This window comes from Doryrhamphus excisus, chromosome 4 (genome assembly GCF_030265055.1).
Source record: "Doryrhamphus excisus isolate RoL2022-K1 chromosome 4, RoL_Dexc_1.0, whole genome shotgun sequence".
Classification (NCBI taxonomy): Eukaryota; Metazoa; Chordata; class Actinopteri; order Syngnathiformes; family Syngnathidae; genus Doryrhamphus; species Doryrhamphus excisus.
In genome coordinates this window covers 21743045-21760504 of record NC_080469.1, presented here as the reverse complement: position 1 = coordinate 21760504, position 17460 = coordinate 21743045, and the positions used below count along the sequence as shown (strand labels likewise).

General features: G+C 38.3%; 1 protein-coding gene across 4 annotated transcripts in view; it reads right to left on the bottom strand.

Moving 5' to 3' along the window:
• Positions 1–17460, bottom strand: part of unc5ca (unc-5 netrin receptor Ca) — a 250279-nt gene that overhangs the window by 29524 nt on the left and 203295 nt on the right. For 3 of the 4 annotated variants that reach the window (XM_058070370.1, XM_058070372.1, XM_058070373.1), the window contains 4 exons: positions 16679–16859; positions 12502–12669; positions 12242–12406; positions 7947–8003 (listed from right to left, as the gene is read on the bottom strand). In XM_058070370.1, coding sequence (XP_057926353.1) covers positions 7947–8003; positions 12242–12406; positions 12502–12669; positions 16679–16859 — 571 coding nt within the window. The remainder of the gene's footprint in view (positions 1–7946; positions 8004–12241; positions 12407–12501; positions 12670–16678; positions 16860–17460) is intronic. The other variant, XM_058070371.1, reaches the window with a different exon arrangement.

Sequence of the window (17460 nt, the reverse complement as noted above, 5' to 3'; positions counted from 1 at the left end):
AAAAAAATATGACATTTATAAAGAAGGAATCCTACTTATCACAGTCAGGTCTTGAACCAGTAGTGTTAATGAAGATATAATATGTTTTAATAATAGGATAATTAAAAAAAAAGACTTTTACAAAACTTTTTAAATTTAAAATTAACTTAAAAAAAACTAAAATTGCTTTTGTTTTAAGCATAGGTTACAACCGGTTATACAGATTCATAAGAACGGTCTACGTGCAAAAAAAGGCAACACAAGTATGCCAAACATGCTTGCTTCTATTGTGGAGTTGGGTCATCACCTCTTTGTGGTGAAAGAGATGTATTACTACTACGTATTAGACGCAATATAGAATGTCATTGAGGGCTGGTGGCCAATGGTGGCCAACTTTAGAGTCTATTTTCAAATATGTTTAAGGGTGTGAAACATCGTTTTTCCGTTGCATCTTGACAGCATCTGTCAATCGGAGACAAAAAAAAAAACATCACACAAACGTCTGCTCGCCTTTCTAAATCATCGCTCAATCCATTTGCCGACTTGTATGCCTCTAATTCTTTTTACTTTGTCGTGATTGAAAATGTCCTTTTCTTGAGCGTTGACGCTTTTTTACAGCTTGACAGCTTCGCATAATAGGCTGTCTCCCTCCAACGAGATGCAGGCTGGGGAAAAGCAACTGGACGTGGGTGAACACTTTCGACCCGCATGAATGAATAATGTGTTTCGACGTTTGCGTGTGTGTGCATGCACGTGCGTGTGTGTGTGTGTGTGTGTGCACTATGAAGGCAGGCTGACAGAATGGGCTGTGATAGAATGAGGAAGAAGTGAAGGCTGACTAAGGACAAATAGCTGGCTACAAATCTACAGTCGTCTTTTAGGTACCGAGGTGTGTTTGTGTAACACAGAAAAAAAAATACAAGGGAGTGCCATAATATTAATTTGAGGAAAAAAGTGGCCAAAAAGTGACCGCTTATCCTCACGAGGGTCGCGAGGGGTGCTGGAGCCTATCCCAGCTGTCTTCGGGCGAGAGGCGGGGTACACCCTTTATGAGAAGAACATTGAAATGGAACATTAAAAAAAACAACAACATCAAAAATGGGGCAAAAGCAGCTACAATTTAAAAGGAATAAAGTCAAAATATGAAGAGAAAAATGTGGTATTTAAATGAGGAAAAAAGCAGCCATTTTTGGACAATAAATTTGTAATATTATAAAAAATTAGCTTGAGCCTATCACAGCTAAATTGTTTTGTTTCTCAAAATGTTATGACTTTTAAGCAGCTTTTTAAATATTTTGACATTCATTCATTCATTTTCTACCGCTTATCCTCACAAGAGTCACAGGGGTGCTGGAGCCTATCCCAGCTATGTTAAGCTATATTTTGTTTCTCATAATGTTATGACTTTTAAGCAGCTTTTTTAATATTTTAACATTATTTACGTAAAATTACATCTGTTTTTTTCAATTCTTCCACTTATTTCAACTCTCTTGTCATAATTCTGTATAATTTAATTAATAATAATAATTAATAATTTCACAATATTGTCATGACATTGTTTGTTGTCATTGACATTGTCATTGACAACTTTTTCCGCAACCTAATTTACCAAAAATGACAACTTACTCTTCCTTGTACTCTTTTTTTATGATTTTGGGGAGGGAAGAAATCCTTTCAGAGGGGGAAATTAAAAATGTGTTTAAATTAATTAGTTAATTAATTAGTAAGATACTCGTCAGTTGCAGCCTTATTTTCTACTTCATTGATCAATTTTGTTCATTCATTCATTTTCTACTGCGGGGGTGCTGGAGCCTACCCCAGCTGTCTTTGGGCGAGAGGCAGGGTACACCCAGGACTGGTGGCCAGCCAATCACAGGGCACATATAGACAAACAACCATTCACACTCACATTCATACCTATGGACAATTTGGAGTGGCCAATTAACCTAGCATGTTTTTGGAATGTGGGAGGAAACCGGAGTACCCGGAGAAAACCCACGCATGCACGGGGAGAACATGCTAACTCCACACAGAGATGGCCGAGGGTGGAATTGAACTTGGGTCTCCTAGCTGTGAGGTCTGCAAGCTAACCACTCGACCTCTGTGCAGCCCTGTTGGAGAATCATATTTCTTTAAAAAGTCATAATGTTAAAGTTGTATTGCTGCAATCATAAAGTCGTAATCTTACAGGAAAAAAAGTCGTAAAATGAGGGCAATAAAGTGCTAATATCAAAAAGGACATTAAGTTATGGAGATGAAGTCTTAATATTAACATTATGTAACATGAATATGACTTTCTCTTGTGATATTATGACTTCAGTCTATTTTTTTGGTGATATTCTGATCACGGGTGGCACGGTGGTCGAGTGGTTAGCGCGCAGACCCCACAGCTAGGAGACCAGGGTTCAATTCCACCCTCGGCCATGTCTGTGTGGAGTTTGCATGTTCTCCCTGGATTTTCTCTGGGTACTCCCGTTTCCTCCCACATTCCAAAAACATGCTAGGTTAATTAGCGACTCCAAATTGTCCATAGGTATGAATGTGAGTGTGAATGGTTGTTTGTCTATATGTGCCCTGTGATTGACTGGCCCTCGCCTCTCGCCCGAAGACAGCTGGGATAGGCTCCAGCAGCCCCCGCGACCCTCGTGAGGATAAGCGGTAGAAAATGAATAATAATGATAATACTAATAATACTAATACAACAACTACAACAACAACAACAACAACAATAATAATAATAATAATAACATTATTGATTTTACACTATTTTTTATAATATAAAAAATGTATTGTCCTAAAATGGCTGCTCTTTTCCTCATTTAAATACCAAACTTTTCTCGTCATATTTTGACTTTATTCCTTTTAAATTGTAGCTGCTTTTGCCCCATTTTTGATGTTGTTGTTTTTTTTTTATGTTCCATTTCAACGTTCTTCTCATGAAGGGTGTACCCCGCCTCTCACCCAAAGACAGCTGGGATAGACTCCAGCACCCGCCACGACCCTCGAATGAATGAATTCTGATCATGAAGTTGCATTATTCCCATTCCAGTCCCCAAATTCCGACTTACGGTGGCCAACTCTTACGGTAATGAAGTTAAAAACCAAGTAGTGAGCTTAGAACTGCTCTTCAAAGAGGCAAGTCAGTGAACACTTATGCTCCAAATGTTCATTTCAAAGGCCTACAAATTGAGTCGTCTTTACAAAGGTGCACCCGTAAGAATCGACTTTTTACTACAAGTGTGTGTCCTGTGTGTGTGTGTGTGTGTGTGTGTGGTACACAATAAATGTTTAAAGCACAGCTGGACACAGTCGGTTGCAGATTGTACCTCTGAGTGGACACACTATAAAAAAAAGGCCAATAAAACACATGAAGCGAGAGAGTCGTTTCTTTGATGCCGGGCTAAGTCGAATCTGACAACTCTCAATGCCAGGGAGGATGTTTTACTTTGAAATGTCACACATACACACTTGCACGCGTGTTCTTGCATTCATTGATTTACTTGTTCTCCAATGCACACAAGCTAGCTTGTACATGTTGATGCTTCAATGGCCACCAATAAGGATGGTAGGTAAAAAAAACAAAAAAAACACAAGGGACTCTATCAATGCTAACATCGAAGTGTATGTTACGTTTCATTATGTATAATATATCTCCTTTTAGGCCTCACAGCTAGGAGACCAGGGTTCAATTCCACCCTCGGGCATCTCTGTGTGGAGTTTGCATGTTCTCCCCGTGCATGCGTGGGTTTTCTCCGGGTACTCCGGTTTCCCCCCACATTCCGAAAACATTCATTCATTCATTCATTTTCTACCGCTTTTTCCTCACGGGGGTCGCAAGGGGTGCTGGAGCCTATCCCAGCTGTCTTTGGGCGAGAGGCGGGGTACACCCTGGACTGGTGGCCAGCCAATCACAGGGCACATATAGACAAACCTTCTAAATTACAGCCTTCTAAATGTATTTGTTCTATTATTAGAGCATCAACACATGACCTAACACCCCTATAGTCACCCATACAGTGATATTACACAATATAGTAGAAATGTAGACATTCATTCATTCATTCATTCATTTTCTACTGCTTATCCTCACAAGGGTCACAAAGGGTGCTGGAGCATATCCCAGCTGTCTTTGGGCGAAAGACGGGGTACACCAATCACAGCCACTAGGCCAGCCAATCACAGGGCACATTTAGACAAACAACCATTCACACTCATATTCATACCTATGGACAATTTGGAGTCGCTAATTAACCTAGCATGTTTTTGGAATGTGGGAGGAAACCGGAGTACCCGGAGAAAACCCATGCATGCACGGGGAGAACATGCAAACTCCACACAGAGATGGCCGAGGGTGGAATTGAACCCTGGTCTCCTAGCTGTGAGGTCTGCGTGCTAACCACTAGATCGCCGTGCCGCCCTCATTCCGAAAACATGCTAGGTTAATTGGTTTGTTGTCTATATGTGCCCTGTGATTGGCTGGCCACCAGTACATTGTGTACCCTGCCTCTCGCCCAAAGACAGCTGGGATAGGCTCCAGCACCCTTTGTGACCCTTGTGAGGATAAGCGGTAGAAAATGAATGAATGAATGAATGTCTACATTTCTACTATATTGTGTAATATCACTGTATGGGTGACTATAGGGGTGTTAGGTCATGTGTTGATGCTCTAATAATGGAACAAATACATTTAGAAGGCTGTAAACAGGTTTTCTATGCAATAACTAAGAAAATATGACATTTATAAAGACTTTTCTTTGGGAATGAGGTGTATACAAAGGTTAGAATCTTTCGGTTTGAGCAAATAACCTGAATGGAATTGGAATATTTGAGTCCATGTATACGTGGTTATTCATATCCCAAAAAATCATAAGTCTGGTTTAGGCTTTAAGCAACTTTTCATGATTAGCTTTTAGATTGGAAAGACGGAATTACCGATGGGAAGCAACCACTGACTTTGATACATCGACCCCAAAGACAATATGTCAGGACGAGCAGACATGAATCATTTCAGACACACCTTTTAGTGTGGGCATTATCCATGGATGGCACGCGGTCCATTGAGCTCCAATGGAGCTCGAACCACCCGGTAGTAAACACAAAAAGCGAGTGTTGCGACCCAAAGTAAACTGCCTGCTTTGGCGGGGACTCAAAGCTGACTGGATGCTGTCCAGCGTGGCCGCCAGCAGCTGCAATAAACACAACAAGTCCAACTGGCGCAGGACTAGTTTGCCGCCTTCGTGGATAGCAAGAGTCCGGTTAATTAAAATAATCGGTCACCACAAGACACCACTCTGGAGAGAAGGATGAAAACGGTCACAAAGTTCAGTTGAACTTTTAGAAAGAGCCATCTTAACCTCTAAAGTCGAACACCCCAGAGGTAGTACATTATGGGATTTCACCAACATTAGCATTGGGGGGTGCATGGGGGGGGCAGATGTGTGGAGTATAGGAAGTGATGCCAGTTTTAGCTTGTCATGGGTTAGCCCGTGTTTTTATTATGTTTATGATCTTATTATTATTGTGTCTGTTATACCTATGATGCTTTTTCCACTTTTCTGACCGATAAAAGTAGTTCGAATGTTGTATTATCGCGTTAAACGATGCAAAAGATTCAGAAAATGAGGTTTCCCCATTTGGAAGTTTCCCTGAAAAACATTTGAGATGACTCAAAAGGTTGGGTTTCAAAAGGCGTGGTAAAACTGTCCCTTTGTGATGTCACAGAGAGGTGGAATTCCTTATATAGTCAGATGCAAAAGATTCAGAAAATTAGGTTTACCCATTTGGAAGTTTCCCTGAAAAACATTTGAGATGACTCAAAAGGTTGGGTTTCAAAAGGCGTGGTAAAACTGTCCCTTTGTGATGTCACAGAGAGGTGGAATTCCTTATATAGTCAGATGCAAAAGATTCAGAAAATTAGGTTTACCCATTTGGAAGTTTCCCTGAAAAACATTTGAGATGACTCAAAAGGTTGGGTTTCAAAAGGCGTGGTAAAACTGTCCCTTTGTGATGTCACAGTGAGGTGGAATTCCTTGTATGGGCGTGACTATGAGCCCTCCACTAAGCTCTGCTCCTCTGTTTAATCGATAGCAAAGCCACATTTGCTGACAAAAGAAATGCATTTTAATCTGTCAACGGCATTTCGTGAAGATGAGCCGACGCCTTTCCAACCGTTACATGGTCGTGTGGCATGAGCTAGCAGTGAGTAAGCAGTTTATCAGTGTCCTAACTGTGTTTATACAGGAAGTGGGGTTGCTAATAGCCGTTTCCCACCACAATTAGTGACCACATTCGGTTAGCGAAATGGGGGAAATTTCAGATTTACAGCAGCAAACGTACAAGAGCACACACGCATATACTACAAAGCAGATAACAGGTTTTTATTCCATATTTATTGCACGGTTTATTGCATGGTTAATTGCACGGTTATTTGTACGGGATTTTTATGGGGAAACTATGGTGCTTGGCGGACATCTGCGCTCGTTTCAACCTGCAATTAACGCCTGATCCAGTGCTTGTCTCACCAAAGCATTACTGTCACCTAGTGGCCAAGGTAGAATACTACATTCACAATGAGAATGCCTCTTTTAGTTCTAGTTAATTTTTTTTAGACATTTTTATTAAAATGTGTCATTTAGTTAAGTACAATTTGCTTAAATATGCATTTTGAAAACTTAGTCAACCCCAAAAAAGCGAGGGCCAGGATGTTGCAAGGTATGTCTTTGTTGTCTCTGTTTTACTTTCCTTTATGGAAATCAAATAAGTATTTTTTTCTTGATAGAAAAAAAACAAAACAATAATGGTTGCAGTTTCGTTGCCAGAAGTAGAAAGCACTTCCAATATTCATTCATTCATTTTCTGCTGGAGCCTATCCCAGCTGTCTTCGGGCGTAAGGCGGGGTACACCCTAGACTGGTCGCCAGCCAATCACAGGGCACATATAGACAAACAACCATTCACACTCACATTCATACCTATGGACAATTTGGAGTCACCAATTAACCTAGCATGTTTTTGGAATGTGGGAGGAAACCGGAGTACCCGGAGAAAACCCACACATGCACGGGGAGAACATGCAAACTCCACACAGAGATGCCCGAGGGTGGGATTGAACCCTGGTCTCCTAGCTGTGAGGTCTGCGCACTAACCCCTAGACCACCGTGCCGCCCCCACTTCCAATATTACATTATTCTAATTATATAGTATATAATATAGTATATAGTATAATATAATATAGTATATAATTAGTATAGTCTAAACCAGTGGTCGGCAAACTACGGCCCGGGGGCCACATCCGGTCCGCCAAGTGTTTAAATATGGCCCACCCGTTTTTTCTTAAGTATTTGATTGAAACTTAACATAGCTTTTTTTTTTTTATCGATTTGATTATTTGATGTGGTCTGCTGTTTACAAAGAGCTACTGAAAAAATGGACGCTAGCACATATAGCAGATTGCATGACACTTTTACAGATACAATAATTCCAGGTGGACTGTTAGAATTATATGTGTAAAATATAAAGTCTGGACCCCCGTCAAGTTTGTTAAATCAATGCGGCCCGCAAGTCAAAAAGTTTGCCCACCCCCTGATCTAAATTATGTTTGCCACCCTAAATTGATTTTGAAGTATTTTCTTTTCCACTATATAAATATAATTGTTGAGCTATAACTGAGTGAACCACAATGACTCAGCCCCATAAATATAATTAGGATTTTATGAACAGTCTGATGTTGAATCAACTTTATGAAAAGGCCTTCTTGTTCAGTTTTCATTTTTGCTTCACATTCCCACCAAAATAATTAATCTGCCTTGATGGCAGCACGAAAGCAGACTTTGACTTCCTGAGCCGGACCATCACACAAACAAATAATAAAAAAAAAAATGAATGAAATGATAAGAAATAGACATGGACACAAAGAAGCAAAAAAAAAAAATGGAAAAAATGAGGATGAAATTAAAAACATGGACTTACATGTGAATCCCAAATCACTCTTGTCTTTGGGCTCAACGGACGTCTGAAACAATGAACCTTGGAACGAGAAAAGAAAAAAATGGACGGATGAACACAACCAAAAAGAAAAGGATGGAAGGAATGATCAACCCTGTTGACCTCAAATGCTATTTAATTCCAAATGCATTTTATCTTTCATTAAAAATGCTCTTTTTCCAAATAATTTCTGCATCTAGCAAAACTGATTAACAGCCGACCCGTGGATGACGCTAAATGCTAACACAGCGTGACAGAACAGCACGGCGCTCCAATTTACGACCCAATTGTTGACGCAAATACGAAAACAAGACGCCATCAAATGGAGTGCGATTGATGAAGTGAAAGCCAAATGAAAGGATAATAGCTTTAGGGATGAAAGAGGAACGCGCCAGCAAGAACAATGGCCGATTTCAACGCGTTAAAATCCAACAATTCAATATAGGTGATTATTTTTCATGCATTTTTGTCCATGAATGTCATTACTTGGATGAGTATTTATGTCTCAAATAAATAAATAAAGGGGCTGCTTTGTTTTCAAAGGCATGATTAAAATCTTTTCAGTTTTAATTTCATTTATTAAAATCTATAATAAATCAATTGAACCCTGATCCCATATCTTATAAGCTTATTCATAAGTACAGTAGATAAAGCAACCATAAGTAATAATCAATACATTGGCTTTAATATCACGGTCGATGGCACGGTGCCTTGCAGGGAGTCGAATGGAAGCTCTGTTGTTGCCTGGATCATCTAACTGTAGTCTCGAATAACTGCATGGTGGACCAGCCAGGACCACCGGAACTGCTATTACTGTTGCCTGATATACGTGGACAGCACACTTGGTGATTCATTATTCGGGTCAATAGAGTATCGTGGTTGGTTAGAGTCATTAGCTAGAGTTTTTCTCTTTCAACCCTACCACCCACTCCCAAAGACGTATTTTTATGTTTTTATTTTTTTAGTGAGGTTGGTATGATGCTTTTTCCACTTTTCTGACCGATAAAAGTAGTTAGAATGTTGTATTATCACGTTAAACGATGCAAAAGATTCAGGAAATGACGTTTGCACATTTGGGAGTGTTTCCTGAAAAAATGTTTGGGATGGCTCAAAAGGTTCGGTTTCCAAAGGCGTGGTAAAACTGCCACTTTGTGATGTCACAGAGAAGTGGACTTCCTTATATGGGCGTATCTAAAAGCAGATGTCACCAATGTTGCTTTCTCCACTAAGCGTTTTCATTCATTCATTTCCTCACGAGGGTCGCGAGTGTGCTGGAGCCTATCCCAGCTGTCTTGAGGCGAGAGGCGGGGTACACCCTGGACTGGTGGCCAGCCAATCACAGGGCACATATAGACAAACAACCATTCACACTCACATTCATTCATTCGTACCTATGGACAATTTGGAGTCGCTAATTAACCTAGCATGTTTTTGGAGGAAAAACCGGAGTACCCGGGGAGAACATGCAAACTCCACACAGATATGGCCGAATGTGGAATTGAACTCAGGTCTCCTCGCTGTGAGGCTTGCGTGCTAACCACTCGTCCACCGTACAGTCCCACTGAGCATTTTCATTCATTCATTCATTTTCTACCGCTTTTTCCCTCACGAGAGTCGCAGGGGGTGCTGGAGCCTATCACAGCTGTCTTCGGGCCAGAGGCGGGGTACACCCTGGACTGGTGGCCAGCCAATCACAGGGCACATATAGACAAACAACCATTCACACTCACATTCATACCTATGGACAATTTGGAGTCGCTAATTAACCTAGCATGTTTTTGGAATGTGGGTGTACCCGGAGAGAACATGCAAACTCCACACAGAGATGGCCGAATGTGGAATTGAACTGAGGTTTGCGTGCAAACCACTCAACCACCGTGCAGTGGATGACGTCTAATTTGACTTCCACCAGACGAGCCTGCCTCACCGCCTTGGGAGCCATCATGGAGATTGAAGTAAAACAGTTAAATCAAGGGAACAATGTCCTTCCTCTCAGTGTAGCAAAGAGACTAGCTCTAACTCCGCCAGACCGCCGTACATGGCAATGTGTACGAAACTAGGAAATGCCAAAACCCAACATTATGGAGAAAGTGGTGGCTGCCGTACGTGATGACGAGGCTATCTGATGATTCCTTGCTGGCGGTGTTGAGCACCAGTGCCATCATTACATGCACAAACACGTGTGTGTGTATGTGTGTGTGTGTGTGTGGTGTTTCTAAAAATGTTTTTCTCTCTTCTCCCCTCCCGTCAAACGCCTGTCTGCCAATTACTCTCGGCACAATGAGTAACCAAGGTACTCCTCCAAGTCAACAAATATAATTGCCTCCACCTTGGAGAAGCCGCCGCCGCCGCCGCTGCTGCTTCTATATTTGTATGGCAGCCGCTTACAGTTCCCCCCCTCTGCTTCAGCTTTTGAAATTCATCACAGACCGCCATCGGAATGGGCCCAAATTGTGTTTAAATTGGTAGCTGATACACTTCATTATGGGCCCTTTACGTTCTCACCAGAAGGATGCTTTGAGTAGCTACAAAGTGGGAAAAGCGAGGCGACTTGTGGTGACATTCAGGAGAACAAAATCAGGCGTCATGTGAATGAATCGCCACAATAAAAGGCCACCAAAAAGCCAAGATTGTTTCCAAACACAAGTTAGGCCATATTAATGAAAGGAATATTGTCATAGTTTTAAAAAAAAATTAAAAAACTATAAAATTAAATGGCATAGTTTGATGTCTGATGATGTTTGATAAAAATAAATTTTTATTATTTTTATTTATATTATTTTTAATTATTTTATTCTAAATTATTTAAATTATTTGTACAAACTACTGTTTATGCTGCACATTGTTGTTCATATTTGATGTAATCTATTTATTCTCTACATTATTATTTATTATTTACATTTACATTTAACATGCTAGGTTAATTGGCGACTCCAAATTGTCCATAGGTATGAATGTGAGTGTGAATGGTTGTTTGTCTATATGTGCCCTGTGATTGGCTGGCCCGAAGACAGCTGGGATAGGCTCCAGCACCCCCACGACCCTAGTGAGGATAAGCGGTAGAAAATGAATAATAATAATAATAATAATAATAATAATAATAATAATAATAATAATAATAATAATAATAATAATAATAATAATAATAATAATAATAATAATAATAATAATAATAATAATAATCATAATAATCATAATAATCATAATAATCATAATAATAATAATAATAATTTCTGTGTGGAGATTGCATGTTCTCCCCGGATTTTTTATGGGTACTCCAGTTTCCTCCCACATTCCAAAAACATGCTAGGTTAATTGGCGACTCCAAATTGTCCATAGGTATGAATGTGAGTGTGAATGGTTGTTTTTCTATATGTGCCCTGTGATTGGCTGGCCACCAGTCCAGGGTGTACCCCGGCTCTCGCCCGAAGACAGCTGGGATAGGCTCCAGCACCCCCGCGACCCTCGTGAGGATAAGCGGTAGAAAATGAATGAATTCATAATAATAATAATAATAATAATAATAATAATAATAATAATAATAATAATAATATAATTAATAATAATAATAATAATAATTATTATTATTATTATCAATAAAATATAATTTAATTTAATTATTACTGTATATGTTTTATGGGTGCCTGTGTACAATATAATTCTGTACTAGTAAATACAACAACAACAACAACAACAACAACAACAACAACAACAACAATAATAATAATAATAATAATAATAATAATAATAATAATAATAATAATAATAATAATAATAATAATAATAATAATAATAATAATAATAATAATAATAATAATAATAATAATAATAATAATAACTTTTTTGATTTTACACTATTTTTTATAATATTACAAATTTATTGTCCTAAAATGGCTGCTTTTTTCCTCATTTAAATACCACATTTTTCTCTTCATATTTTGACTTAATAATACTAATCCGGATACTCCGGTTTCCTCCCACGTTCCAAAATCATGCTAGGTTAATTGGTGACTCCAAGTTTTTTGTCTATATGTACCCTGTGATTGGCTGGCGACCAGTCCAGGGTGTACCCGGCATCCCACCCAAAGACAGCTGGGATAGGCTCCAGCATACCCCTGTGACCGGTATAGTGGATGAATTGCTAAAAATCAATCAGTGGTTTATGTCACGCATACGGTATCTACCTGGTACTAGAAACTAGTACCTGTTAAGTGAGTACAACCAAGCCAAGTGGGTACTTTGCATGGTGTTTATGAGTTAGCAGTCAAAGGTCAACTCACTTTGCATACAGAGCCCGTCGGTGCAGTTCTGAGACTGAAGCACGAGCCCCTCGCAGTCCTTTCCTCCATTTTTGGGGGCGGGGTTGTTGCACTCCCTTCTCCTCCACTGGGTGCATTCCGTCCCGCAAGCCGACCATTTGGACCACTCGGTCCACATGCCGTCCACTAAGAGTACAGTGGGTATGTTATTTATTTTTATTATTATTTTTTTTTATGTTATTTTATCAATGGCAGCGTTCTGCAACTGTTCTCCAACTCACCCATACACAAGGTGGTACACGGTAGCTTCTGTATGGCCTGTCCGTCACATGGCAGTCCACCGTTTAAGGGGGCGGGGTTGGTGCAGCTGCGCGTTCGTTTCTGGAAGCCACGCCCACAACGACTGTTGCACACAGACCACTCTGTCCACGTCGACCATCCACCGTTGACTGCAAAGAGGAGACAAAGAGGACGCACATCTAAAACACACGCCTCGCTGTTATGTACAATAGGTTTCAAACGTGCAATACTGGACTCAGGTACAATATGTGCAATACTACATTTTGTTTACTGCAATTCTAAATTTTTTTACTGTATAGGTTATTGTTTTGATGTACATATACTTACACTTATTCTGAACAGCATTCATTCATTCATTTTCTACCGCTTATCCTCATGAGGGTCGTGGGGTGGGGGGTGTTGGAGCCTATCCCAGCTGTCTTGGGGCGAGAGGCGGGGTACACCCTGGACTGGTGGCCAGCCAATCACAGGGCACATATAAACAAACAACCATTCACACTCACATTCATACCTATGGACAATTTGGAGTCGCTAATTAACCTAGCATGTTTTTGGAATGTGGGAGGAAACCGGAGTACCCGGAGAAAAGCCGAGGGTGGGATTGAATCCGAGCTGTCTCCTAGCTGTGAGGTCTGCGCGCTAACCACTTGACTGCCGTGCAGTCCTCACCTGCCAGTTTTATATTTATATTGTTATTCCCTGTTTTAATTTAATTTAATTTAATTTAATTTAATTTAATTTAATTTAATTTAATTTAATTTAATTTAATTTAATTTAATTTAATTTAATTTAATTTAATTTAATTTAATTTAATTTAATTTAATTTAATTTTTACTTTCTACAAAATGCACCGTGGATTTGCACTCAAATTTTGTTGTATGCAATAAAATAATAAAATAAAGGCGGTTCTGATTCTGTTTCTGACATGGGTGGTTTCGTGAAAGCACCACCAATCACAGGAGGCTTGCCATTCTTTGGAAGGAATGGCTGAAAAGACGCGACTGATAGGAATTGACAATGGGTTAGATTCCACCCTCGGCCATCTCTGTGTGGAGTTTGCATGTTCTGCCCGTGTATGCGTGGGTTTTCTCCGGGTACTCCGGTTTCCTCCCACATTCCAAAAACATGCTAGGTTAATTGGCGACTCCAAATTGTCCATAATAGGTATGAATGTGAGTGTGAATGGTTGTTTGTCTATATGTGCCCTGTGATTGGCTGGCCACCAGTTCAGGGTGTACCCCGCCTCTCGCCACAAGACAGCTGGGATAGGCTCCATGACCCTCGTGAGGAAAAAGCGGTACAGAATGAATGAATTATTTTATTTTATTTTATTTTATTTTATTTTATTTTATTTTATTTTATTTTATTTTATTTTATTTTATTTTATTTTATTTTATTTTATTTTATTTTATTTTATTTTATTTTATTTTATAGCTGATTTAATACATGGATCAAAAACGATCCATTAACATAAGAATTGATACCAGAAAGCTAACACAAGAGGAAGGATAAAGTGTCAATTTATGTGTAAATTAAAAAGCATGATCATTGGATATGTGGACCCATCATCACTCTACGTATAAAGTGTACATTTATGTTTACTTGTTTTGACTGTAACAGTATTCTCGGAGTCAACGACAAAAAAAATCGGATTAAAAAAATAAGTCAGTATACAGCACCGTTTTGAATATCGTCAAAATCGCCGAGGGTATCAAATAACCAGCAAAAAAAAAAAAAATAGGTCACTTCATCTCCTCTCGTCTCCTCTCTCACCTGCATCTTCTCCGTCCATGCAACCCCATCTCTATGTTTTATCCCCCTCGTGAGCCACTGTTTTTTTCCCCCCTCCGCAACTTTTTCACCTTGTCAACAGTGTCAGCCGAGGCCTCCGGGGAGGCGAGGAGATTGAACCGCAGATTGAACAATCTATTTCTGTAAGGATACATCAGTGTCAAACCACTCCATCTCTTGGCTGTCTGTAGCCGGCCGCACATACACACACGCGTTGGAAGACACATTGGGTTATTTGTGATTGAAGCACTCGGCGGATACATGTGCTGTTACACTTGAGGAAAAACACGGCGTGTTTGTTTGTGGAGCGTATGTGCATTGTTTCCTCTACTCTCACATCTACGCTGGCATTTGATTAAAAAAAAAAAAAAAAAAAAAAAATGAACGAGGAAGAGGCTAGTTTTTTTTCCCCACTAGAAAATCCCAAGAATAATTTCAATGTTGTTTTGTTATTGTGGTAAGTCACAGCTGCCATATGCTAGTCGCCATAGCGTTGTGATTTTAAATGAATGAGTGTGATTGGTGGGTCTTTAATTGAGGTGAGGTCAGGGTGCTTACAAAAAGGGGCCAGAGTTGGCAAACGACGGCGAGCTAATTTGGAATGGCAGATGGGAGCCGGCTCGACTGAGCAAAGCCACTGTCGGAGCGTTGGGAACGGGGTTGCAGCTTTAATACGACAAAAATGATATTGTGATTGATGATATTGTCAAAATATTATTTGCACCAAAACAATATATGTATCCTTATGTAATCCACCTGGTTCAGGCAACCCCATACCCCATCAAATGAGAGTCCAGAGTGCTAGCCGTCGAGCGAAAAACCCGTACTGTCAACACTTATATCCAGAGGCTACTCCTAAAGTGTCAGGAGCGAGGTTTACCAAATTACCCAAGTACAGCTGCACCATCTGGCGTCCTTTACACTCGCCTATTAAGCCAGGGTGTCCAAAGGGCAGCACAAGGGCCATTTGCAGCCCAGCTGTGTTTTTTTTATTGGCCCACGGCACATTCTAAAAATAGACTGACAAGAAAACTAAAGAAATTTATAAATACAGGGAAAAAAAAAAGAAAGACGTTTTAACACGGTAATATTATTAGTAACTTTACGTATTATTTTGAATCGGAATATAAAACACACACAAATGAAAGAATAAAGTTATTATTGGATTATTGGAAAATTTGCTGCATAAAAAGTTGTGTTAAAAAAAATATTATGTCAAAATATGGGCCATTTGCAGCCCGGGGGTGTTTTTTTTTTTTTTTTGGTCCACAGCATAATAATGAATAATGAATAGAATGGAATAATGTCTATTTTAACAATTAATTTAATATTATTAGTAAGTTTACATGTTATTTTGAATCGGAATGTAAAACACACACCAATTATTGGAAAATTGGCTGCATTTTTACGCAGCCAATTTTTTTTAACACAACTTTTTAGTTGTGTTAAAAAAAACTTATGGGCCATTTGCAGCCTGGGGGTGTGTTTTTTTTTTGGTCCAATGCACATCCTAAAAATAGACTGACAAGAAAACTAAAGAAATTAATGAATACAGAAAAAAAAGAAAAATCTGTACTATTTATATGAGAATAATGTCTATTTTAACAATTAATTTAGTATTATTAGTAATAATAATAAAAAAAAATCAAAATATGGGCCATTTGCAGTCCAGGGATGTTTTTTTTTTTTTTGGTCCACAGCACATCCTAAAAATAGACTGACAAGAAAACTAAAGAATTAATAAAGCCAAAAACAAGAAAAATCTGTACTATTTATATGAGAATAATGTCTATTTTAACAATTAATTTAATATTATTAGTAAGTTTACATATTATTTTGAATCGGAATATAAAACACACACATATGAAAGAATAAAGTTGGGATTATTGGAAAATTGGCTGCATAAAAAGTTGTGTTAAAAAAATATATATATGTCAAAATATGGGCCATTTGCAGCCCAAGGGTGTGTTTTTTGTTTTGGTCCACAGCACATCCTAAAAATAGACTGACAAGAAAGCTATAGAAATTAATAAATACAGCAAAAAAAAAGAAAAATCTGTACTATTTATATGACAATAATGTCTATTTTAAAAGTTAATTTAATATTATTAGTAAGTTTACATATTATTTTAAATCAGAATATGAAACACAAACAAACAAAAGTATAAAGTTGGAATTATGGGAATAAAGTCATAATTAAGAAAATTTTGAACAATATTGAGATATTTGGCAAATAGAAAAAGAATTAACTGAAATGGAAAAAAGGGTAAAAAATTATTAATTTAGTACACAAAGTGGCCGAGTGGTTAGCATGTTGGCCACACAGTCAGGAGATCAGGAAGACCTGTGTTTTATTAAAACATTTACCATAAACAATGACGGTGGCTGTGGTGCTGCGTCTTTTGGCCACAATGTTCTTGGCCACGCACGTGTAGTTGGCCGTGTCCGACAGACGCGCTTGCTTGATGATCAGATTGTGGTCAATGGTGATGTAGAAATTTCTGTCCTCCGCCGGGTCAATAATTTCTTCATTCTTCAGCCACTCCACCTGGAAAGAAAGCCAGAGTTATTAAAAGCGATTATTAAACAAATTATGATGACAATAAAAAAGCAGAGTTGTTTTTAATCAAGTTACACCACACGACTCCCCTCATCCATGCCAATATTTGGATGGAAAGAAGATAAAAACATATTCAGGGATGCAGGGTGTTCAAACAGACACTTTTGAGACGCCATCAAAGATTTTTGACTTAACCAATTAGAAAAAAAATATTTAAAAAAACAAAAAGGTCTGCTTAGTACTGTCTATTTTGGAGAAAAATACACCTCATCAAGTTTTGCCTTTTGTACGTTTTTTGTATCTTTTAATGCAACGCTTAACACTTACTTCAAAATAATGAACAATATTATTAAAAATATAAAAAATATTATAAAAATATTAAAAATATTATAAAAATATTACAGATGTTAAAAATATTACAAATATTAAAAACATAAAACATATTTAAAAATATTTTAAAAATATTAAAAAATATTAAAAAATATAAAAATATTAAAAAATATTAAAAAATATTAAAAAATATTAAAAAATATTAAAAACATTAAAATTATTAAAACCTATTAAAAATATTAAACAATATTAAAAATAT